We start from the raw sequence: 19,704 nt of genomic DNA on the forward strand, positions 1-19,704 counted from the left end.
GCCGCGCCCGCCCCCCGCCCCGCCCCGCCCCGCCGCGCCGCGGCCGGGAGAGAGCCGGCACGGCCAGCGCGGACCCGCCCGGCCGCCCCCTCCCCGGGCCAGCGGCAGGTGAGGCTGCCAGGGACGGGGCTGTTTCGGGGCGGGCGCGCTTCGCCGCCTCCCCGTGCGAGCGCGGTAGAGCCGGAACGAGCGTCCACGGCGGAGCCGCCTCCGTCCCCGGCCCTCGCCGTTGGGGTGTTCCATAACCGGCGGGGAGCGGCGTGCGGCCCCGGGGGGGGTTTCACCGCAGGGTCACCGGGAGGAGGGAGGCCCAGGATGCTCCAAAGCCGCGTTTTACCGTCATGGAGCGGGTGAACCGCGCCCCGCAGCAGGCGGAGAGGGTTGGAACAGCCCCAGCCAGCAGCACGCGGAGGGGATCTGGGCAGGAATGTGATCACCGTGAGCGGCCGGGTTCCCAGCAGCAGCCACGGAGAGCGCGGAGCAGCAGCAGCGCCCCGAATCGCTGCCGGGCCGAGCTGCAGCGCTCCCGCGGCAGCCGGAGCTCCCGCGGCTCCAGGGCTCCACCCGCAGCCGCCCGGGCGGACCCGCCGCTCCCCGCACGGACTCGCCACCGGACGTGCTCAGCACCCACCCGGTCCGGGAAAGGTGGGCTCACTAAATGCACCTGGCCACCTCCGAGAGAAGCACCGGAGCTCTGACTGATGCTTAACAAAAGATCAAAGGTTGTTAGGGAAGCCCGAGAGTGTAAGGAGGAGAACTCTTGAAACTTGTCAGAATTTACAACAGATTTCATACCATTTCAATTTCTGATTATCCCCACTTGAGCACGTTCCGGGGGGGGATGGTGGCAGCTAAATGACCTGAACTCCCGCCTCTGCTCCGACCAGCCTCCACTGCAGGAGGGCAAGACATTCAACTGCTGCTCCTGGATCCCTCCTCAACACCAAGGCCCAATTCTCCAGACAGCACTGAGACAAAGGGTTTTGGGTTGCATGGAGGAGTGAGGAACTGAGGCAGGAGTTAATTAGGAATGTAGGAAAAGGGCAGAGAGAACGGGGAGATCCACGACTGACACAGGCTGGAGACAGAGGCAGAATCCTGCTCCAAGTTATTTGCTGCTCTGGTGTGATTAATTGCCTCCAAATACTCCCAACAGTGTGCACTGCAGCAAGCAGGGAGGAAAAGTGACAAAATAAAATGTATTCATGTAATTAAAGACCGTTACAATTAATGTGCACAAAAATATAAGCAGGCTCCACAAATAGTCTTCAAAATAGTATTGACTCGCTCCTCAAGGCCTTTCCTTGCAGCTTAATTTTCTGTTCTATTTTTTGACTATTTTAATAAAGTAAATAAAATTAATAAAGTTCACGTGTCTAGAAAGCCCTATCAGACTTTGGCACTGTATGAAGGACAGAGCCCTTGTCTGGAGATTTTACAGTTCCCAAGCTTTATTTTAAGAGAATACAGTTGAAAGTTTATGCCTCAAACACAGCTTCCCACTTCACCCTCCTCTTTACTACACAGGAGGTAAAGCTTTTTCTTACCAGAAATACCAACTTCCACATTAATACAGAGGGTTTTTTCAAGATTTGAGGTGCCTGAAATATCACAAGTTCTCTGCCAAATCATTCCTGCAGTTTAGATTTCTTTCAGCACAATGCAAAGCAATTTAAAACGTGATGAAACCATTTAAGCAAGCAATGATGAACTTCGGGCTTTACCCAAACAATAACGGTCCTGGTCCTTTCAAACGCTGACTCATTGAGTGACCTCACAGTGCTTAGGAGACAAGTCTTAAAATGAAGAGTCGGGCTTTAATCACAGCTGACATTTTATTGGTGGCTTGGAAGAATTTATTTTTAATATAGGGAGCTGGCTTGAAGATTTAAACTTCAAAAGACTCCGAAGAAAGCAAACAATTATAGACAAGTCAGCTCCACATACACATACCAAAAATCTGAATAGAGAGGGAGGTGGGCTGTCTCTTTGTGAAAGACAAAGCAACTATGTCACTGCTTAGAAGTGTCATGCAATCAGTATTATATTATCTAAAGCTTGCAAAAGAGATAAAAAAAGATCTAAAATAATACAGCCTGGGGCTCATCACCTTCAATAGCACACCTGGCACATGAAGCATGGGCATCCCACCTCACAACATGGCATGTCCACAGTGGGTCTTCCCCACTTCCCACCGATTCCACATTGCGTCCGCAGGGATGCATTTTGAAGTTAAGAGTAGTTCCAGCAGGCGCCGTGGCCTGGTGTCTCCCCCTGCCACACTGGAACACATCCCCTTCAGAAACTGTAGTTTCTGTTGATCCCAGTGTTTGCCCAGTGTTGCAACAGTTATACTGTGCATTAATATTCAACAGTTCTTCAGGATGTGTTCTCTGGAAAAGGGAAACTAGAGATTTCCACGTCTGCTCATCTGCAGCAGTTTTCCTTCTTACTGCACTTTGGCAAGCTAGCAAAGAGGCAATTTTCCTTGGAATTCCACACCGAGTGCCAAGTATTCCCACATCCAGGCAGAAAGCTGGGCACAGCCAGTATAATTTCTAACTCAGTAATTTATTCAAAGGTCTGTTTTATGAAGCTTTGAAGTGGATGGCTTTGCAGAGAACCTGCCATTTAAAGCTGCAAAATTAAGGCAGCAAGGAATGAATCAACTGCTACAGGAATCATGAGAAAGTTTTCCTGGAGAGTCTGACCCAGGATGAGTTTTGTGTTCATATTAAAATGCAGTTAAACTGAGAAGCTATTGAAGTGATTTTTTAAGAACAAATTATTTCCTTTCAAAGGCAATCCTCTCTAAGACACTACATTTAGTTTCCATTAACTGTTTTCAGGTAAGTTAAAAGTGAAACTATAACATTAATCCATGAAAAAAATAAAATGCTTGCTTTGTAATATTTCACGTGTCTGTCTCCTGTTCAAAACTCAAAATTGGGAAACACAAAAATTACCATATTTATAGATATTGGGAAGAGCTGTTATACAAAGTATGTGTGGCATTTATTTACATTTTTTCACTACAGTGTTTTCATTTATAGCAGGGGTTCAGACTTGCGACATTCTCCATATTCCAACACATCCAACTTAACAAAGCACTCCAGCAGACCTTCAGTTCCAAGCAGGATTATAACCACACTGTTCAAAACCTTGCCACGTTTGGCCGCTGGGATCTAATGTGTTTCAGTACAAGGCAGTTGTGATTTACCAGTTGATATGCAAGTGCTGGAATCTCAGAATTAATTCTCAGAAGCAGTTTAGTCAAGATGGATGACAGGGTACGAGCACTGCTCACAGCTTGACCACAGCTATTCTCACAGAGCTGCTGCAGTTACGTTCAGGTAAGGAGGAGCTTCTCCTTGACTCCATTTTTGTACTCTGCTGTGTACATTATTTATAGGTACAAAGCTGGTCTCTTTAAAGACTTCTCTCTCTAGAAGCAGCTGGATAGTAGGCATTAGGTTAGAGGTCTTAAAAAGCAGCAAACCCCAAAAAATTAAAAAAGGATTTAACCCCTAGCTGAATTGTAGAAATGGATACAACGGACACTCATCTTTCCCATCCCTAGCAATTTCAGCATTTCCACCTCAGCACATGCTGAATTATGATTTTTTTTTTCTAAAAACTTAGTTTCCAAATGCCATAAGCACACTATGTTAATTCTTCATTCACTCTCCAGAAAATTAAGGCAGTCCAGCACCAAAAATAACCATGAGGCATAGTTTTGTGAGGCAGCAAAACTGACGTAACGGCTGCTCCCAAAAGGGAAGGTCATCTCTCTCTGCTCTGCCCTCACAGCAATGCTGCTGCTTCTCAGAGCCCATTTGAGAAATTAAACTAAAAAACAGATCTTCAGATGGAAAAGTGCACATTTTTATTCTAGTTAAGCTCCCTGAACTGTTTCACAGAGGAAACAGACAAATATTAACACCCTGAAGAATGGGCTGTCATTACAGCAGCTCAGGAGTTGCCTTTCCACAGCCAGCCTGGCTGCAGGGATGACCTTCTGGGAATTGGGCAGTGGGGACACAGCTGGGGTTGCAGCCACTTAAGCCATCTAATTTTATTTTGCTCATATTTGTGAATCAATTCCCTCAAGTGCCCAAAGGAGGATGGCGTGACCATCCTTCAAAGTGTTTTGAGCAAGCTGTAACAGAATGGCTGTAACCAGTGGGACTTCTGGTGGGTACATCCATTGTTTCACAGGACTCAATCTGAGGATCATCCCTGTTGTAAAGACACTGAAGTGTTCACACAAGCATGAGTAACACCTGCTGCCCATATCTGCATGCAAAATTGTTTACTAGAGTGCAATTGTATAAACTGGAGGCAGCTTCTTGGACACATACAAGAAGCAGCATGGGAGGCAGGCTAGCAGATTGGCCTCAGCCACATCTCTCATCCTTACTTCTCTGGGATTTCAAAGAATCCTGGCTTTCAGATAATTCTGGATCTCCTCCTGCTTCCTAGGATCGTCACAGGGAGCACAGAGAAACCCCCACAAACACCTACCAAGGTGTTCTTGCACAAACACCCCTGCTGTTAGGACCTGAGGCACAGGCAGTCCAGCCTGACTTACACAGGAAATTGTATCAGTCACTGCTTGCAGTAGACTTTGACCTCTGGAAGACAAATGAAAAAAAGCTCAATCCACAAATCCCAAGCACTTTTTATCTTGTTATACAACACAACAGTCACAAGGCTGCTAGTCACATTTCATTCTCATTTCATTTGGATACCAAGCAGTTACTTTGAAACAGGGATATTTTTTTTTGTAATTATTAGTTTTTAAATGTGTGTTGGGTATGTCTGCATTTGGCACATGGGGACTCCACTGCTTGTGTTTGCACTCAGGGTCTCCAACCTAACAAGGCCCAGCACTCACAGAACACCAGATCTGGAGGGGTTATTATTTGAGTTATTGCTGTGACTGCTGCTTCATTATGTGACACAGGGCAATGACGGTTGACTACAAGATTAGGGATTGGGAAGAGCCCTTGTCTGAAGGAAATTTAAAAAGACTGGGACCATTCACCTTGGAGGGAGTGAATCAGAAAGAACACAGTGAAGGTATTGCAGAATGCATAGCTTAGAGATAGCAGCTGGAGAATTTTGTTCACCTTATCTCAAAACATAGGAATGCAGGAACATGAAGGAAAAAAAAAAAAGGTAAATGAAAAGATAAGCAACCACCTTTTAATGTTTTGCATAAAATATATATGGGATTCACTGATAAGCTACATTGTGAAGAGCAAAGTATTATTAGTTTTGTCAACGAATGGGCATAATTCAGCTAAAAGTAAATATTTGACATCTAAAATAGAGGTTTTGTAAGGATTACTATTCTTTGGAGCACAAATGAGCTTCTGCCTCTTGGGATTTAAGAGGCTATTTCTGCCAGGTATCCAGGGCCTGGGGAGCTCAAATAGAAGCAGTGTGAAGAACTTACTTTTAAAAACCCATCTCCTCTGAAGAACTCATGGACTGAATACAAATGAGACAGCTGATGGCTCTAGTTGGGGAGGAAAACAGACTGACTGGCAGGGCAAGCAATGGGCACTGTGCAGCAGATGCTTGTTAACATCCAGATTCCACAGAGGAGTTCCTGCATCCTCAACTGCCTGGATCTGTGCTCCATTTTATACAATTCAGGTATTTTTGTTACTAAGTGAGGACGCTGCAGGAGTCAAAGGCTAACCCTCGCCTGTATTTAGCCCTACTTCCTTATCTTGGAATCTGGTCCACGGTGCCACTCTCGTTCTCCCACACAGTTTCTGTACTCCACTGCTTACCTACTCATGAGGACTGAATTCCAGGACAAAGGCTGTTGTTCGCAACAAAGGGTTTGTGGAACAGCTATTCTGGCATGGTTCCCCAGGTGGAGATACAGTTCATATAGGCAAAAGAACTCACTAAATCATGTCCTTAAAAGGCAAACTACACCATCAGAATAAATCATCTCCACATCTTTGCTTTTTGCATGCCATCATTGCTGCAGGGTTAAGTCTGGGATTTTTACATTCCAACCTGCATAACTATTCTGGCAAAACTAGTAGTTCCTCAATCAGGAAAGGCTAGATGCACCAGGAAACAAAACAAAACAACAACCAACCAAACAAAACACACCAATAAAAAAGATCTTGCCTTATTTTCTTAACTGTTTCTTTTTTGTAGATATTGAAAAGAAGAATGAAGGAATGAGCCACGAGCACTGGCTCTGTTAACAACTGGAAGGAGAACTGTGTCCAAAAGTCACCTCTGGGGTGGAAAAAAGCAGCAGAACAGCAGTACACAGCAACCCTTACAAAAGGATTTATTTACTACATGTATGAAACATAAATATGGTGTCCTAATGAAGCTGTGGTGGAACACAAGTAAAATCTAAAGACATAACTGAACCAGAATTCTAGACCCCCACTAAGACCCCCTACTCTATAGTAGCCTATGAATTCATTCATCAAGTCCAATTAATAATATTCACTCTTCATTATCATCTTTTCACTGCAATAGACCTCATGTCAGCCCCAGGAAAGGATATGAGTCAATCCTTGACTAAATGCCTCTGATTCACTAAGGAACCAACACATATAAAATCACTTAAGATTAAAAAACACTAAGGTTTGCCTCACTGGTAATTTATCTAATGGCTGCTAAGATTGGGGCAATGGGAGAGAGATGAGAGAGAACAGCACTACATCACTATGGAAACTAGAATTTTCAAAATAAATACCTTTGCAGAACTGAGGTTGCAGGTCTAAAATATCTTGGTTTTGATGTTACCTCCCTTTACCACGAGATACAGCCAGGCTGACCGGTCAGGCATAGGGAAAAAGCTTGCATGAGGTGACAGAAGATATCCCATGGCTGACGTTCCTTATTCCAGGGCAGGTACCAGCTCTGAATGGAAACTTCAGTGATTGATTTGTTACCTGTACACTTTTGGGGGTCTTTCTGCCCCACAGCCATCTGGTTGCAGAATGAATCCATACCACTTCAGATGGGAAGTGCTACCTTTATCCCACTATACTGATAAATATTTGCAGTCTTATTTTTTTTATATCAAGTGAACTATGACAACACAGTATTTACAGCTTTGTAAAGTTCCAATTCCCTTACTCACACTAGGAAACTCCTTACCCTGGAAATAGCTCCACTGCAGTTACTGTTTAGGGTACCCAGTCCTTTGATTCCCATTAGTCAAAAATGGAAAATACAGTTGGTAACTTCCCCACTTGTGCCTGGGCAAAGGGTTTCTCATTTTAGACACAAACATACCTCCACACCCCACCTACCTTGTACCATCTCACTGATTGCTGCTGTAAACAAGTCAAGGCTCTAGAAATGCTGACTCACAGTGCTAAGACTATGGAAAATATTTAGAGTTGCTAAAGAAGCAAAGCCCAGCAGGTTTCCTGCCCTTCCTCCTTATCTGCAAGCCCCTTGCCATGACAGGCTGTAATGAAGGACCTTGCTTCCTGAGAGGAGGCAAAGAGTAGGTACTTGCTTCCTAAAGATAGCCCAGATTCCTTTGAATTCCCAGTTGTTAGCTAGTAACTGCAGGCAGGGGAAGACAACCCTCAGTGCTCACAACCGCAGGGCTACAGTTGTTGAGAGATTAATGGCTCCTGGGTAGGCTTTTTTGCCCAATGCAGCATTGCTCACTTCAGTGCATTTCCTGGGACAGAGTCAAGTTCCTTTAAAATGCCTCAGTATCTGCTACAGAAGGCTGTTCCTTACCTATGGACTTAACTGAACCGGATTTATTACTGATTCCTGCCTTCAGCACAGCTGAGTCAGTGCAGACAGGCAAATCACTATTTGCTTTGGGAGGGTTGGTACTGATCAAGACATGGGCAAGCAGCACGGGGTGCAAATTCTGTTTCCCTGCGGGCGTGCCAGCGCAGGCAGGGACAGGACAGGGACCGGTGCTCACGCTGAGCCGGGGGCTGCGGACAGAGGTGGGGAGAATGGGGAGATCGGGGCTATCTCGACAGGAGCCAGTCTGGGTGCATTCTGCCTGTGTTAGCACACTGCTGTGCCCAAACTAATCGGCTCTGGATCTTATCCAAAAGACAAGCTGAGTGCCTACCACATCAACAGCGTATTTTCCCCACTGGGGAATGACCTGTTGCAAAAGGCAGAGCATTTAAGGAAACAACAAAGTTTTATACCCACACGATTCACGTGGCAAATAACTTCAGAAAGCCTAAGGAGCATGGAGCCTTTATGACCGGCTGGGGATGGGCAAGGTTGCAGTGCTGCTGCCTCCTACTCCTCCTCCCATTACCTACACAGCTCATTTGCAAAGAAGCAGAGACTGATGAGCTACATTTACAAGCTGGGCAGGGCAGACCAGGGAACAGCTCTCACTGAAGGGAAGGAGCAGGCTGTGGTGAGAAATTGCAGTGCTCAGAAATTACTGTATTAAATGGTCATGGTGATGGTACTGAGTTGATTTTACCTATAACCTGTTCTAACTGCAGTCTGTAATTAACATGGCATATAGCTTCTAAATGCACTAGAAGCACACAAGTAGGGATGCAGAGTTCCCTTTTCTATTGGCAGCTGACTTCCAGCTGCACATCAAATGAAATTCTTAGCAAGCTGATCATGCGCATATTTCTCTCTATACTTGTCAATATGGAGATGCATTTGGCTGAAGTCTCCCTCTTGTGAGGCAACAGGAGCCATTTTAAATAGGTGGGGACAGGGGCTGGTCCTACAAGACTCCCACTAGTTTAAGAGAACAGTAACTATAGTGCTTTTGCCCTATTTATAGTGCTTACTCAAAGCAAACCTGAGGTCCTATCAGTCCTTCTGATAGTGACAGCGAAGGTGGCTCAGTGTGAAGATGGCCCTGTATGAAGAATAGATTGGATCATAAATGCAGAACAGCTGCTTAAGCAGAACACCAGGAAAAGAAGCAACGATGTTGCTGGGCAGAGAAAAGCATTGCAAGAGCTCACACATAGCCTCCTTCCTCCAAAGGCACATGCGCACTGCTATCATTCAGTCACATTTCTCTCAAGCTTCCTGGTAGCAGCATCAGCAAGTGCATTCTGTCACATCTGACTGGCTACAGAACTCTGTCCTCGTCTGACAGTAATGACCTGGCCTCGATTTTTCACATTTCTGTAGTCTCCTTCCTCTCTTCCAGCACTATAAAAGCACTAGGCATGAAACCTGCAGCACAAAGGAAATTCTCGCTAGCACAGCCTGCTGCAGTACACTTACCTCAGCAGCACAGGAGCTGCAGGCATGGCAAACCTCACATAACCTACATTAGATTCCCATAACGTTCCAAATCAGGCACTTAACTTCCAGACTTGGCTGAGACTCATATCCATAGCCAGACTTAGTATACACAACAGAGACTAAAACTCTGAGGATCATGGTGTGCAGCTTTGCTCCTTTGGTAAAATGTAATGCTCTACAAAAACAGACGGTTCAACCTCATAAAAACAGCCTAGTTTTGGCCCAAGAACAAATACTGAAATCCCCCTAGAACTAAGGGCCATCCAGATTTCTCCACATGCAAATTGCACTGTAAAAGAGCAGCTCTCTGGTTGAATGGCTACAGCAAAACACACTTGACATTGCCATGGCCTAGCCTCTGATCCGCCGCTGGCCAGAGGTGATGTCATGGGCTGTGTTCACTGTCTGGAAATGAGGAGCAAGAAACGCTGCATTGGCTGGCCAGCCCATCCAGTGACACATCCTGACATGGGCCACAAGCAAACAGGAACACACTGATAACTCTCAAACATCATGGAAACAAAACCCCAGGGAGAAGTTGTCTGGGTATAAGCACGCTAACTTGGCGAGTGGCAGCAGGTCCACCCACGCCTTTGACACTTCAGCCCATCTCTCCTCAGTCCTCTCCCATCCCTCACTACCTCTCTTTCTTCAAGGCTGTTCAGCTAAACTGCTGCTGTCCCTGCTTTGTTTACCCAGTTCTACCTGCACGGAACAGGAGCAAGAGTGCTCTCCACCGATGTCACCACTACCTTTGAGAAAAAAGCTGACCTGCAAGCCATTTTTAGCCACGTTGTAAAGTTGTGGAGCTATTTTGGTCACATCTCTGTATGAAAGCTGCAGGATGCTGACAGGCTCAATGATTGCCTAGGGCAACAGGGGCTTTAACTGGGAACGGGCACAGCTTGTGACTTTGCATTAAGGCTTCTCTGCCCTTCCCATGCCATAGGACTCTTTAGACCAAGATTTGATTTCCCTTCCTTTTAGGAGAGAGTAACACACCTTCCTGAATTCTGCTGGATACCAGGGGCTCTGAAAGTCTTTGCAGTGATGGCCTCCAGCTTGCACTATCTCCAGGTCTGCAGAAGGTACTATTTATTCTGTGGGCTCCCTCACTCCCATTTGCCTCATTCCCTAGGAGGAGGCAGGTGCAATTATGAGTTCACAAAAACACCGGACAAGATTTTATCAATCTTCCTTTGCATCAGACCTCTGTAAAAGATCAATAAACATTAGGCTAGTGCCTGCTGAGAAGTCGGGTGCATGTAACTCTGTGGAGGTAAAAGGAAGAACAGAAAGGAATCATTTGCATAGCAACATGTTGTCCTGAATACAGAGTAATGCCTGGGAGCTCTGGGGTATGTCCAGGGCATCAGGCAGAAGGTGCCTGGTCTAGACAGTTGTTTTCTCTGGAGTCCCCAAGGGTTGGCTGCCAAGGTTGCTGGGGCTCTGTAGCAGGTGAAAAGCACAAGGAAAGTAGAAGTCAAAGGAACTGGATTTAATAGAATTAAGCCCAGAGATACAAAAGGAATCTTGAAGGATATGAGATATGAGGTAAATGAGAAAAAAAAATACTGAAACTGCTGTTTAGGACAGATGAGTCAGATCTATTAAAGAAGGAACTGTATGAAAGTTTTTGAACAGCTGTCATCCAACCCACCCCAGAAAACTTGCCTTACGACTACTGCTGCCTGCAGCTATGGTGCATGTTTTCCCAAGACACTTCAGCGGTGTTAATAATTCCGCACCTATCCCATTTGGAACAAGCCCGTGATGCAGCAAGAAGAATCAGAATTTCATCAAGTCAGATTTCAAAGTCTCTCTCATGTATTTTTTCCCCCAACTTTCTTCTAAAGCTGGTCTGTTAGCAGTTCTTACACTAAAACCTACATCCTGCTTCTAAGGTGAGCCACTCCTTACTTCACTGATGCAACTTGCACCTGCTTTCATGAGTCAGCACAACCCGCATATCTCCTCCGTAGCCGGATCAGTGCCTGCTAACAGGATGAAGTGTCCCAGGCAAACACTGGTGACCTGTTGCAAACAGCTTTGATATGCATTGTATTTCACTGGGCATTTCAGCAGAAGGAGATGGTTTAACTCATTTGGTCCCAGACAAGCATTAATCTGTGTTATATACTTTGCAATCTTCATGCCAGGAAAATCAGCTAACCATTAACTAATATCTTATGACATGTAAATTAAAACTAGCTTAATAAGAATTTAACTTTTTAGTCAATAGGTGGAAATGGCATGGACAGAATAGTATTGTTTAATATGCTGTTATTTTAGCAGGACAGAATGGAATTGTTGCAGTTCAGATCAGACACCGAGACATGTCCAGCAGCAAAATGTCAAGACCTGTTGGATCAAAAAGCTCAATGAAGTGTTTTGTGTATCAGCTTCCCCCAGAGCTATGCACAAGACTAGCAGCAAGCATTACATAGTGAAAACGTTTTGATCAGATGAAATAACATAGCAACATGTTGCATTATTTCCCTGCTGAGCTTAAGTAGCCTTTCTTTGGGACACTGCACAAGCAGGATAACAAAAACAGCACAAGAGTCTAACAGAACAGATAATCTGGCAGTTCCTGAATGGTGGACCCATGCTCCTGGTAGCAGAACTTTGCCAGTGTAGGAAGTAACTACTTCACCTTAATCATTTCTCTAGATTCTTAGTTTTCATCCATTACCACACAATCTTATTGTGAGAGCATTACTGGCATCATCTCTTGTCTCCACTGATTATTTAATGAAGATATCCTATCACCATCTCCACAATGCAGATATTTTTCTAGTAAATATCAAGAAACTGATTTTTTTTTTTTTTCAAACATTCCTACACCTGTTCTATTTTCCGGTGTGGAAACACCAGGAATACAGTAGCAAATCACAGGCAGCTCACCCCATAGACGTAGACAGGGGTTGTCCACCAATTGTGTGAATCCCGGCAAGCGTACACACCGCGCTGGAGCTGACGACTGCAGTTGTTCCCAATCTCCTCTAGGGAGTGCAGTCGGAAAGGAAGAGATGGAACTGCAGCGCACATGCCAGCTGGGAATCGGTGACTCAGGATATTCAGTCACAAATGGTGCCTGTCCGTTTCCAGCTGAAGGCAGGGAGCAGCAATGAGGTTTGAGCTCGATGTAAGAGCAGAATTCTACTAGAACCCGAGGTATGCTTTACTGAGTGAAAGGAAGGTCTGCCAAGATGCTAAAAATCAAGATGTACATCAAGCAATAGGACTTCAAATACCGGATCAATCGTTTAAGCCAACACCCCTACAGCTGAATGCAGCATGGACAACACTTCTATGGGGCTTCCATCTCTTACACCCATGTGCATCCATCAGATCATCCAGCAAAGGTATGCCTAGTCTCAAAACATCATCCAGGCCTTGGTCTCTGCACAAAGAACATCACAGACATCATCTTTTAGAACTAGATGTATGTTGTGTGCACGTGCACAGTGCTCAGTACTAGAAACTGGGCAGAGCCATCAACTTCTTTTATCATGGATTCATAAAACAGCTAAGCAGATAGTACCTGTCTGAGCTCTGTGGTAAGGAATCATGGATAAAAAGGCCTAAGGTTGTCTCTTTTGTCCTTACAAATGACATGCATACCTTGATTCTGTGACCTGTTACACCTTCCTTAAAGAAGGACCAGAATGTAAAATATATCTACTCAGAACAGGATTTTTGCCCTCTTCCCCCACCCTAAAACAATACTGATCCATGTTCCCAGACTCAAGATAAAAAATTATTAAGAAATGCAAAGTCATACTACCATCTACCTAAGGTAAAGGATAAGAGAACAAACTCACCAGTTAAGAGTCTGGATAGGAAAAGCAGATCTGCAGGATGGACATGCCTACATTCAGACATGTGCCAGAGTGGATCCCAAGCACAGCAGACGATGCAATAACTCCTGCAAAGTTACTGACACTCTGTGACAAAGCAGGTCTGTGGAACCAGTGAGAAGCTGCAGCTTTGAGAAACCAAGAGACAGTAACTGTTACTGCTTATGGACAAAGCTGCCAGGCTGGCACAGACAACTTTGCCACATACAGAAATTACCTAGAGCAAAACAGGAACAGACATTCACATGTCCTAAAGACAGCAACCAGACCAAGAGCCAGGGATTTCACTTTCAGTTCAAGTAGCAGCAGATACCTGTGGGACAATGCCAGTCTTGTGCTTTCAGAGACTGAGAGTTCCCTCACTAGCAGGTGAGAGGATGAGAGCTTCTGCTTGGCTGTCTCTAGATGTGGGTTCTGCAGTTAAACTGCCAGCAGCTATCTCAGTTTAGAGTGAGCAGCATTGCTCCATTTGTTAGTGTGTGACAGCCCATGGGAAGGAGGTAGAGGCTCTGAGCACAAGCTTCATGTTTACTCAGCACCAGTTGAAGAGAACCATACAATTCCTAAACTCCTGTTGCCTCCTACTTTTTGTCTCACCATCACACTACATACCTAAGCCACACATATAAGGTACAACAAGCTAATTCACTCATCTATAGTCCCTGTTGCTGTTTGCTCACCTGTCTCCCTCAACCAGCATACCAAAAGCCCCATTACTGACATAGGGGAAAAAAAATAAAGAACAAAAGCCTGTAGAAGCTGTGATAAATAAAAAGGAACCATCAGATCTTTCTTGTCCTTGCAAATAACAGAGCATCTCCTCCCTGACATGTCCCATCCACTCTTAAATTTTCCCACCAGCACTGATTTCTGTTGCTGTCTTGAATAGCTACAGGTGGGTTTTTCTAATAAAAGCAGGGAAAGGCAGGCTTAGCATCAAGAGATCTTCAGAAATCAGTAAGATTATTCCTGGTGAGGGCATAATTGATTTCCAGGGAGATGTTTATGATGTATGCATTATCACAATCTCAGAACTTCATTCCCCACCTATTTAGGATTCCCACACTGGATTACAACCTGCCTTCACATATGAGATGTTGAAGCTTTCAATGAGGTCACGCCAGAGTCTGACAAGCACTGATGGGTGAGTCATGCTGCAGTAGCCAGAGATACTAGCAACACATTTGTTAATCTGTATGCAGTCTATCTCTTTTTCTGGTCTAGAATCTTATTCAAAGGTGAAATATAATGTCTCAGAGATAGGTGACTGCAGAACTGCTGAAGAGCAAGGCCACAATTTCACAACTATTTTACGGATTATAAGAATCAGTGCCTGGAAGCACATTTACAGCAACGTAAAATGTTGTTTTACCCGTAAACTCTATAAAACAGGAGATCAAGATCCAGATGGGGTCAACAGCAGAGCTGTTCACTGCAGATCACTGGAAAAGCCACCATGCTAAAATGGAATCTAGTTCTCAGAAGAGTTCCATCAACTCTTGCTCCAGCAGTTCCAGTCATCATCTCCAGCAAACTGCTCTTCCAGAGGCTACTTCCCTGTACCACGGTCACCTGGTATAAATACACATCCCTACACCAGCCAGTCTAGGACAAAGCCCCGGGTAATCACAGCACTGTCAGGCTCGGGTCTGAGCTAAGACAGCCAGCCCTAACCCAGCAGGGTCAGGCACAGAACAAACTGTCTTCTGCTGACTCAGCTATAAGGGAAAACCTGTGGAGAAGGATTAGATCAGACAACAGCAACTTCTTGAACCGCCACAGCAAAATTCTCCATGGAAGCTTTGGAAATGTGGCAAAAAGGACACAGAAAACCATGGAACAAGTGAGATATGGGGAATGAATGCATGACAGCAGAAAAAAAGTTTCTTCATCTTGGTTAAACTACTGGACAGCCAGGAAAAAGAACCAATAATAAAGGGAAGAGACAAACTAAATCTAAAAGAAATCCTGCAGACAGAGAACAAAGAAATTAAATGCTGTTGTATTTTCATTGCCGCGAAGCTAAATTAAGCTTCCTAAGTGAAGCAGAGAAATAATTGGTTTAGATTTCTATTCAGAAGACAGCATGAGCAGCAAGTGCCAGTGGAACAACTAACAAAAGGTGTCTTCCCTCAGAGAAAGCAAGCCAGCAGATTGCATAACTTAAATGAGTTTCCTCCCAGTTTCACATTATTAGTCACCTTTCTCCCTTCTCTGCCAAAGGCCTCTTCTTACCCATCCATCCAAGGAGCAGAGCCAAGGCCTTTCCTGCGCTGCTTCTTTCCATCAGTCACTCTTCAAGACCAAGGCCTCCATAATACTGATCCTTGTACCCATTGCAGGTATTCTGAGCCAATGCCAGAGTAAAACCCCCTTCAGCACTGCTGTTGGGAAAAAATCTGAGATACCTGAACAGACTCTCCTTATACTCAGCTGTCATGGCCTAAAAAACCAGTTAGTTCTGAAATTCTGAAAAGATTTCAAAGCAAAATTACTGCCAAGACCCATTGAAGAGCCTTCACTAGCAGAAGACATACTACCTAGAGTCCCTTGGAAACCTGTTTGACTCAGGTGGAAATGACCTACTGGCATTTATTTGTAATTGCCCAGCATGGCAGTGGCGGAGGAAGGAAAAGCAGTTGAGTCACACTGCAAGCCACTTTTCCACTTTTGTCTGGTTTCCCAGAGGGCAGAGTGGGACAGTCAGAAGGCTGAGATTCTGACACTGATTTCCCATATGACCCCGACAAGTACTTCTTCTTGTGCCACCATTTCACCATTTCTTAATAGCTAAAACCACTCAACTCATGGGACAATCATAAGTGCACAGCAAGGAGCATCTAATAAAAGGTAAGAGAAGAGCAAAGTATTATTACTGTTGTCATAGAATACAAAAGCAGTTACGTAATAATGTCAATATTGCTTCGTTTTTGTCCTTACAACATGAACTGTCAGAGGGACACTGTCTGACACGGCATTTTCATCCCAGTGGATGTACCCAAGCATTTACATCACTGATACAAAACCAGATTGTTGTAATCTGGAAGACTCTACCTCGTTTATTTTGACCAGCCTCTCTCTAGAACATGTTTTTCCTGTATAACCTCATAACCCATAATAATGGCCCAAACTGCACTATAGGAATGATGGCAGGTTTCGTGTGCTAGTAAAATCAAAACAACTCCTCACTTGTGCATTGCACAACTGGTCACTCACTAAAACACACAAGTGCTTATCTTCTCTGCAAGCAGAAAGTTAGTTTCTAAATTGGTACATCATACATACAAAGAACACTTTCTAAAAAATCTCAATGGCATGAAAGAATTAACTTGGCTAAATTATACCCTGCTTGTACGATGACAAATTTCCTAAGAAAAAACACTGATAACTGCTGTCGACAACTACTATATAATTAATAACCAAATTTCTCTGCTTCAAGTTCTATGGTTTCTCCTAAAATTTACAACTTTTTTCTTAAAAATGGCCAGATTCAAGCAGCATGTGGACTGAAGGCTGAGGAAGGCACGGCTGTAATTACAGCAGCTGAAACTGTGCCCTAATCACACTCTTATCTTTCTTATCTACTCCAAGTGTTTATAAAGCAATGATTACTGTACTAGGCCCCGTCACTGCTCCGAGTTAGTTCAGAACCAGCACCTTCATGTTGCCGTTAAGAAGTTTACGCTGCTTGAACTGGTGTCATTCTGCTGAGACAGAAAGCCAAGCCTCTCGTCACTTAAAGTCATTAAAAAAAATAAACTATGACACCTCTAAAGGAGTAGGGGTGTTAACCCCCATGTCCTGGCCAAACTCCCAGCTTGAGTAATTACAATGTGCCTTGAATAAATTCTTGCCACAGTTTCCGTTGGACATAGTATTGTTCTCTACTTCCTCTCCTACAATATCATGGACTGCTGGTGCGTGCTCTTAAAGGTCCTGTCCATGCTGGAATGTCATATGGGTCTACTCCAGGACCAACTCCGCAGCAGCACATTGGGAGCAATGTGTTGAAACCAGTTCTGCCTGTCAGCTGAACCGCTAGGCAATTTGTAATATTTATTTATTGATGTTCTGGCACCTCCTTCAGACGGAATTAACTATGGGTATAGCTATCTGACAGATAGACTGGTGCAAATCCCAGATGCAGATGTACATAAACCTGTTTAGTTCTTCTTTAAATGGACTAAATTTGCATCAGGAAATTAGCAAATGAAGCTGAACTAACTTTCTAGATGCCGTCTATGGTTTTTGAGAAGGCAGCAAGAACATGCCTAATGCGATGAACTAGGAAAGCTAAATGTGCTGTTTAGTTCAGCTGGCAACAATAAACATAATTTTCATACTGGCTGTTCCTTCAGAATTTCAGTGGACTTTTTCTAAACAGTCTGTTCACAGACTATACTGTATATTTTTGAAGCAGTCACTGAATACATATCAAATGCAGATCTAGCATTTCAAGTAAAATACTTGGTAGTTAATGGTAAAGCATTATTCACATTTCTCTGCAGCCACTGTTAGAGACTCTAAGGATTTTTACCTAGAGCTCTCATTATCTTGCATGTGTATAACACAAAGAGCTGAGGCCCAGACTCTCCACTGGCATTTGCTGGGTGAGCTCCATGGACCTCGCTAACTCTCATAATTCATGAGCTTTACAGGCAATTTGTCTGCAGGAAGAAGTACAAGATCAAGATTCAGAAGAACCTGATTCTCAACTCTACCTTTTGACCCCGTGGGCGGATCACTCTCTCTTACTGCTCCATTTTGTTCTCCCATCTCCAAAAGCAAATGATACACAATTCGACAAAACAAGTATGAAACCAAATTAATATCAATAGGCCACGCTGAGCAGATTCACATTAAACACCATTCTTCTAACATTTGAAAATACAAATGTTTACCTTTCGAGCACGCCCTTAATTTCCCCAGAAGCATGTCTCCCATATTATTTCAGAAGACAAAAACTGTAGTTTCAGAAAGCGGATGGTTTTATTTTTGTGTCATTACAAAAATGCCTTTTAACTTGTCAAATGATACACTACAAATATCTTCGGCAGATGAATGAAACCATTCCTGTCATAGCTGCCAACTTCAAGGTTGAGATAATCAGATAAACCTTTAGTTTGCCTCTCCCAATACCCACAACAACATATGTTTGAAGTGATCCACATTTGTCTCATTTTTCCTATTGGGATTTGAAAAGGCAAAGTATCGAACCACTTTGTGACAATTTCACAAAACTCTAGATGTGGTCCACAATTGTTATGGCCAACAACTTTTCTCAGGTGTCCCCCCCATCCCAGGTTAAACAGTCCCCAGTAGCTCTGCTTGTCTAAAGGTAAATGCAAAATTTACCTAAATCATATCCAGCATCACCTCAACACCTGCTGGATACAAAGCTTTCTTATGATACAAAGTATCTCAGATTATGTGGAAAATAGGAAGGAAGTTTGTTTCGCCTGTTTTATTTCAGCAGTAGCACTAATACTGGATTTACAGAATTGTATTATTTCATGCTGGGGACATCTCAAAATTGAATATTTGCAGGGTACTTTATAACAAAGCACGCTGTCCCTTCAACGTAATTCTGAAGTCCAAAGCGGAAGCCATCCCTACAAACACATCTTTGACAAACTGTGTCTTATGTAACTGCTTCTATTCATTTATTACCAGGATGTCAGTACAAATTGTTATTTTGATGATTCCTTGCCCCCATACTTCTGAAAGGGAAAGCAACTATAAACACAAGGGAGACTGACCTCAGTGATTTCCTCTGTTCAGACAGGAGGACAATGCGCTCAAACACCATGACAAGGAGAAGTGGACTGTTTAGAATTCCTCCAGCTGTAATCTATAGTAAAAACAAATAAACAAATACGTGACTACAAGATGCGATAATTAATCCCTGCATGAAGCCAACTGTTATCTCTGCTTTGTAGATGGAGATACCAAAGCACACAAAGGCTCAATAACCTACCAAGTTCAACACCCACCACTGAAAGCCAAGAGTACAGTTTAGGAGACCACGTGCTCAGTCCATCAGATTTTTTTTTTTCCTCTTCTGGCCGCAACCCAGATACAGCTTGGCCAAGGGCAGGCTGAAATGCACCCATTTGGTGAGGGCATTTGCACTAGAGCAGTCACCTACCACCTCCTGGGATTGCCACCACCTGCAGCTCAGCTGCTCCTGGCCAGAGAGGCAGCTCCACTTGGCTCCATATCCTCACCCCAGCCAGCCTGCCCCGAACCCACTGTCCTCTGCCACACTGCCCCCCAAAATTTCCCACCCGTGCCAGGCCTCTCCCCTACACCTCATCTCCCTATCCATGTCCAGGCCCCATGCGTACCCCATTACTTAGCCCCGTCTCTCTGCTCCCCCACACCTCTACTCAAGTTTTCTCATTCCCCCTCAGGAGTGCTGCCCCCCACAACCCTGGCTGAGCTCAAATAGCCTCAGCAGCCTCCCACCATCTTCTCTCTCAGGCCCCTCTCCTCCCTCAGTGTCCCCACACAAGGCTTCCACAAACCTTCCTTCCCAAACTCCCCTCAGCACCCCCACGTGCCACCTCTCTCC

At 44.4% G+C, this 19,704-nt stretch overlaps 1 protein-coding gene and 1 long non-coding RNA gene across 3 annotated transcripts in view; both read right to left on the bottom strand.

The window, feature by feature from the left end:
• Positions 1 to 343, bottom strand: part of NUFIP2 (nuclear FMR1 interacting protein 2) — a 23,284-nt gene extending 22,941 nt beyond the window's left edge. The window contains exon 1 of the mRNA XM_042026591.1: positions 285 to 343. Within this exon, the coding sequence (XP_041882525.1) occupies positions 285 to 343 (59 nt within the window). The remainder of the gene's footprint in view (positions 1 to 284) is intronic.
• A 1,473-nt stretch (positions 344 to 1,816) lies between these two features.
• LOC121663702 lies at positions 1,817 to 19,445 on the bottom strand. Of its 2 annotated transcripts, XR_006015727.1 has the most exons (3): positions 18,890 to 19,445; positions 13,095 to 13,258; positions 1,817 to 12,378 (listed from the first exon to the last, which is right to left on the bottom strand). It is a non-coding gene; the product is annotated as an uncharacterized LOC121663702 (long non-coding RNA). The 2 variants fall into 2 exon arrangements; XR_006015726.1 differs by having other exon boundaries at positions 1,817 to 13,258.
• Between the last annotated feature and the right edge of the window lie 259 nt (positions 19,446 to 19,704).

Source organism: Corvus kubaryi, unplaced genomic scaffold (assembly GCF_017639235.1).
Source record: "Corvus kubaryi isolate FWS band 111438036 unplaced genomic scaffold, C.kubaryi_AGA036_p1.0 37284, whole genome shotgun sequence".
Taxonomy (NCBI): domain Eukaryota; kingdom Metazoa; phylum Chordata; class Aves; order Passeriformes; family Corvidae; genus Corvus; species Corvus kubaryi.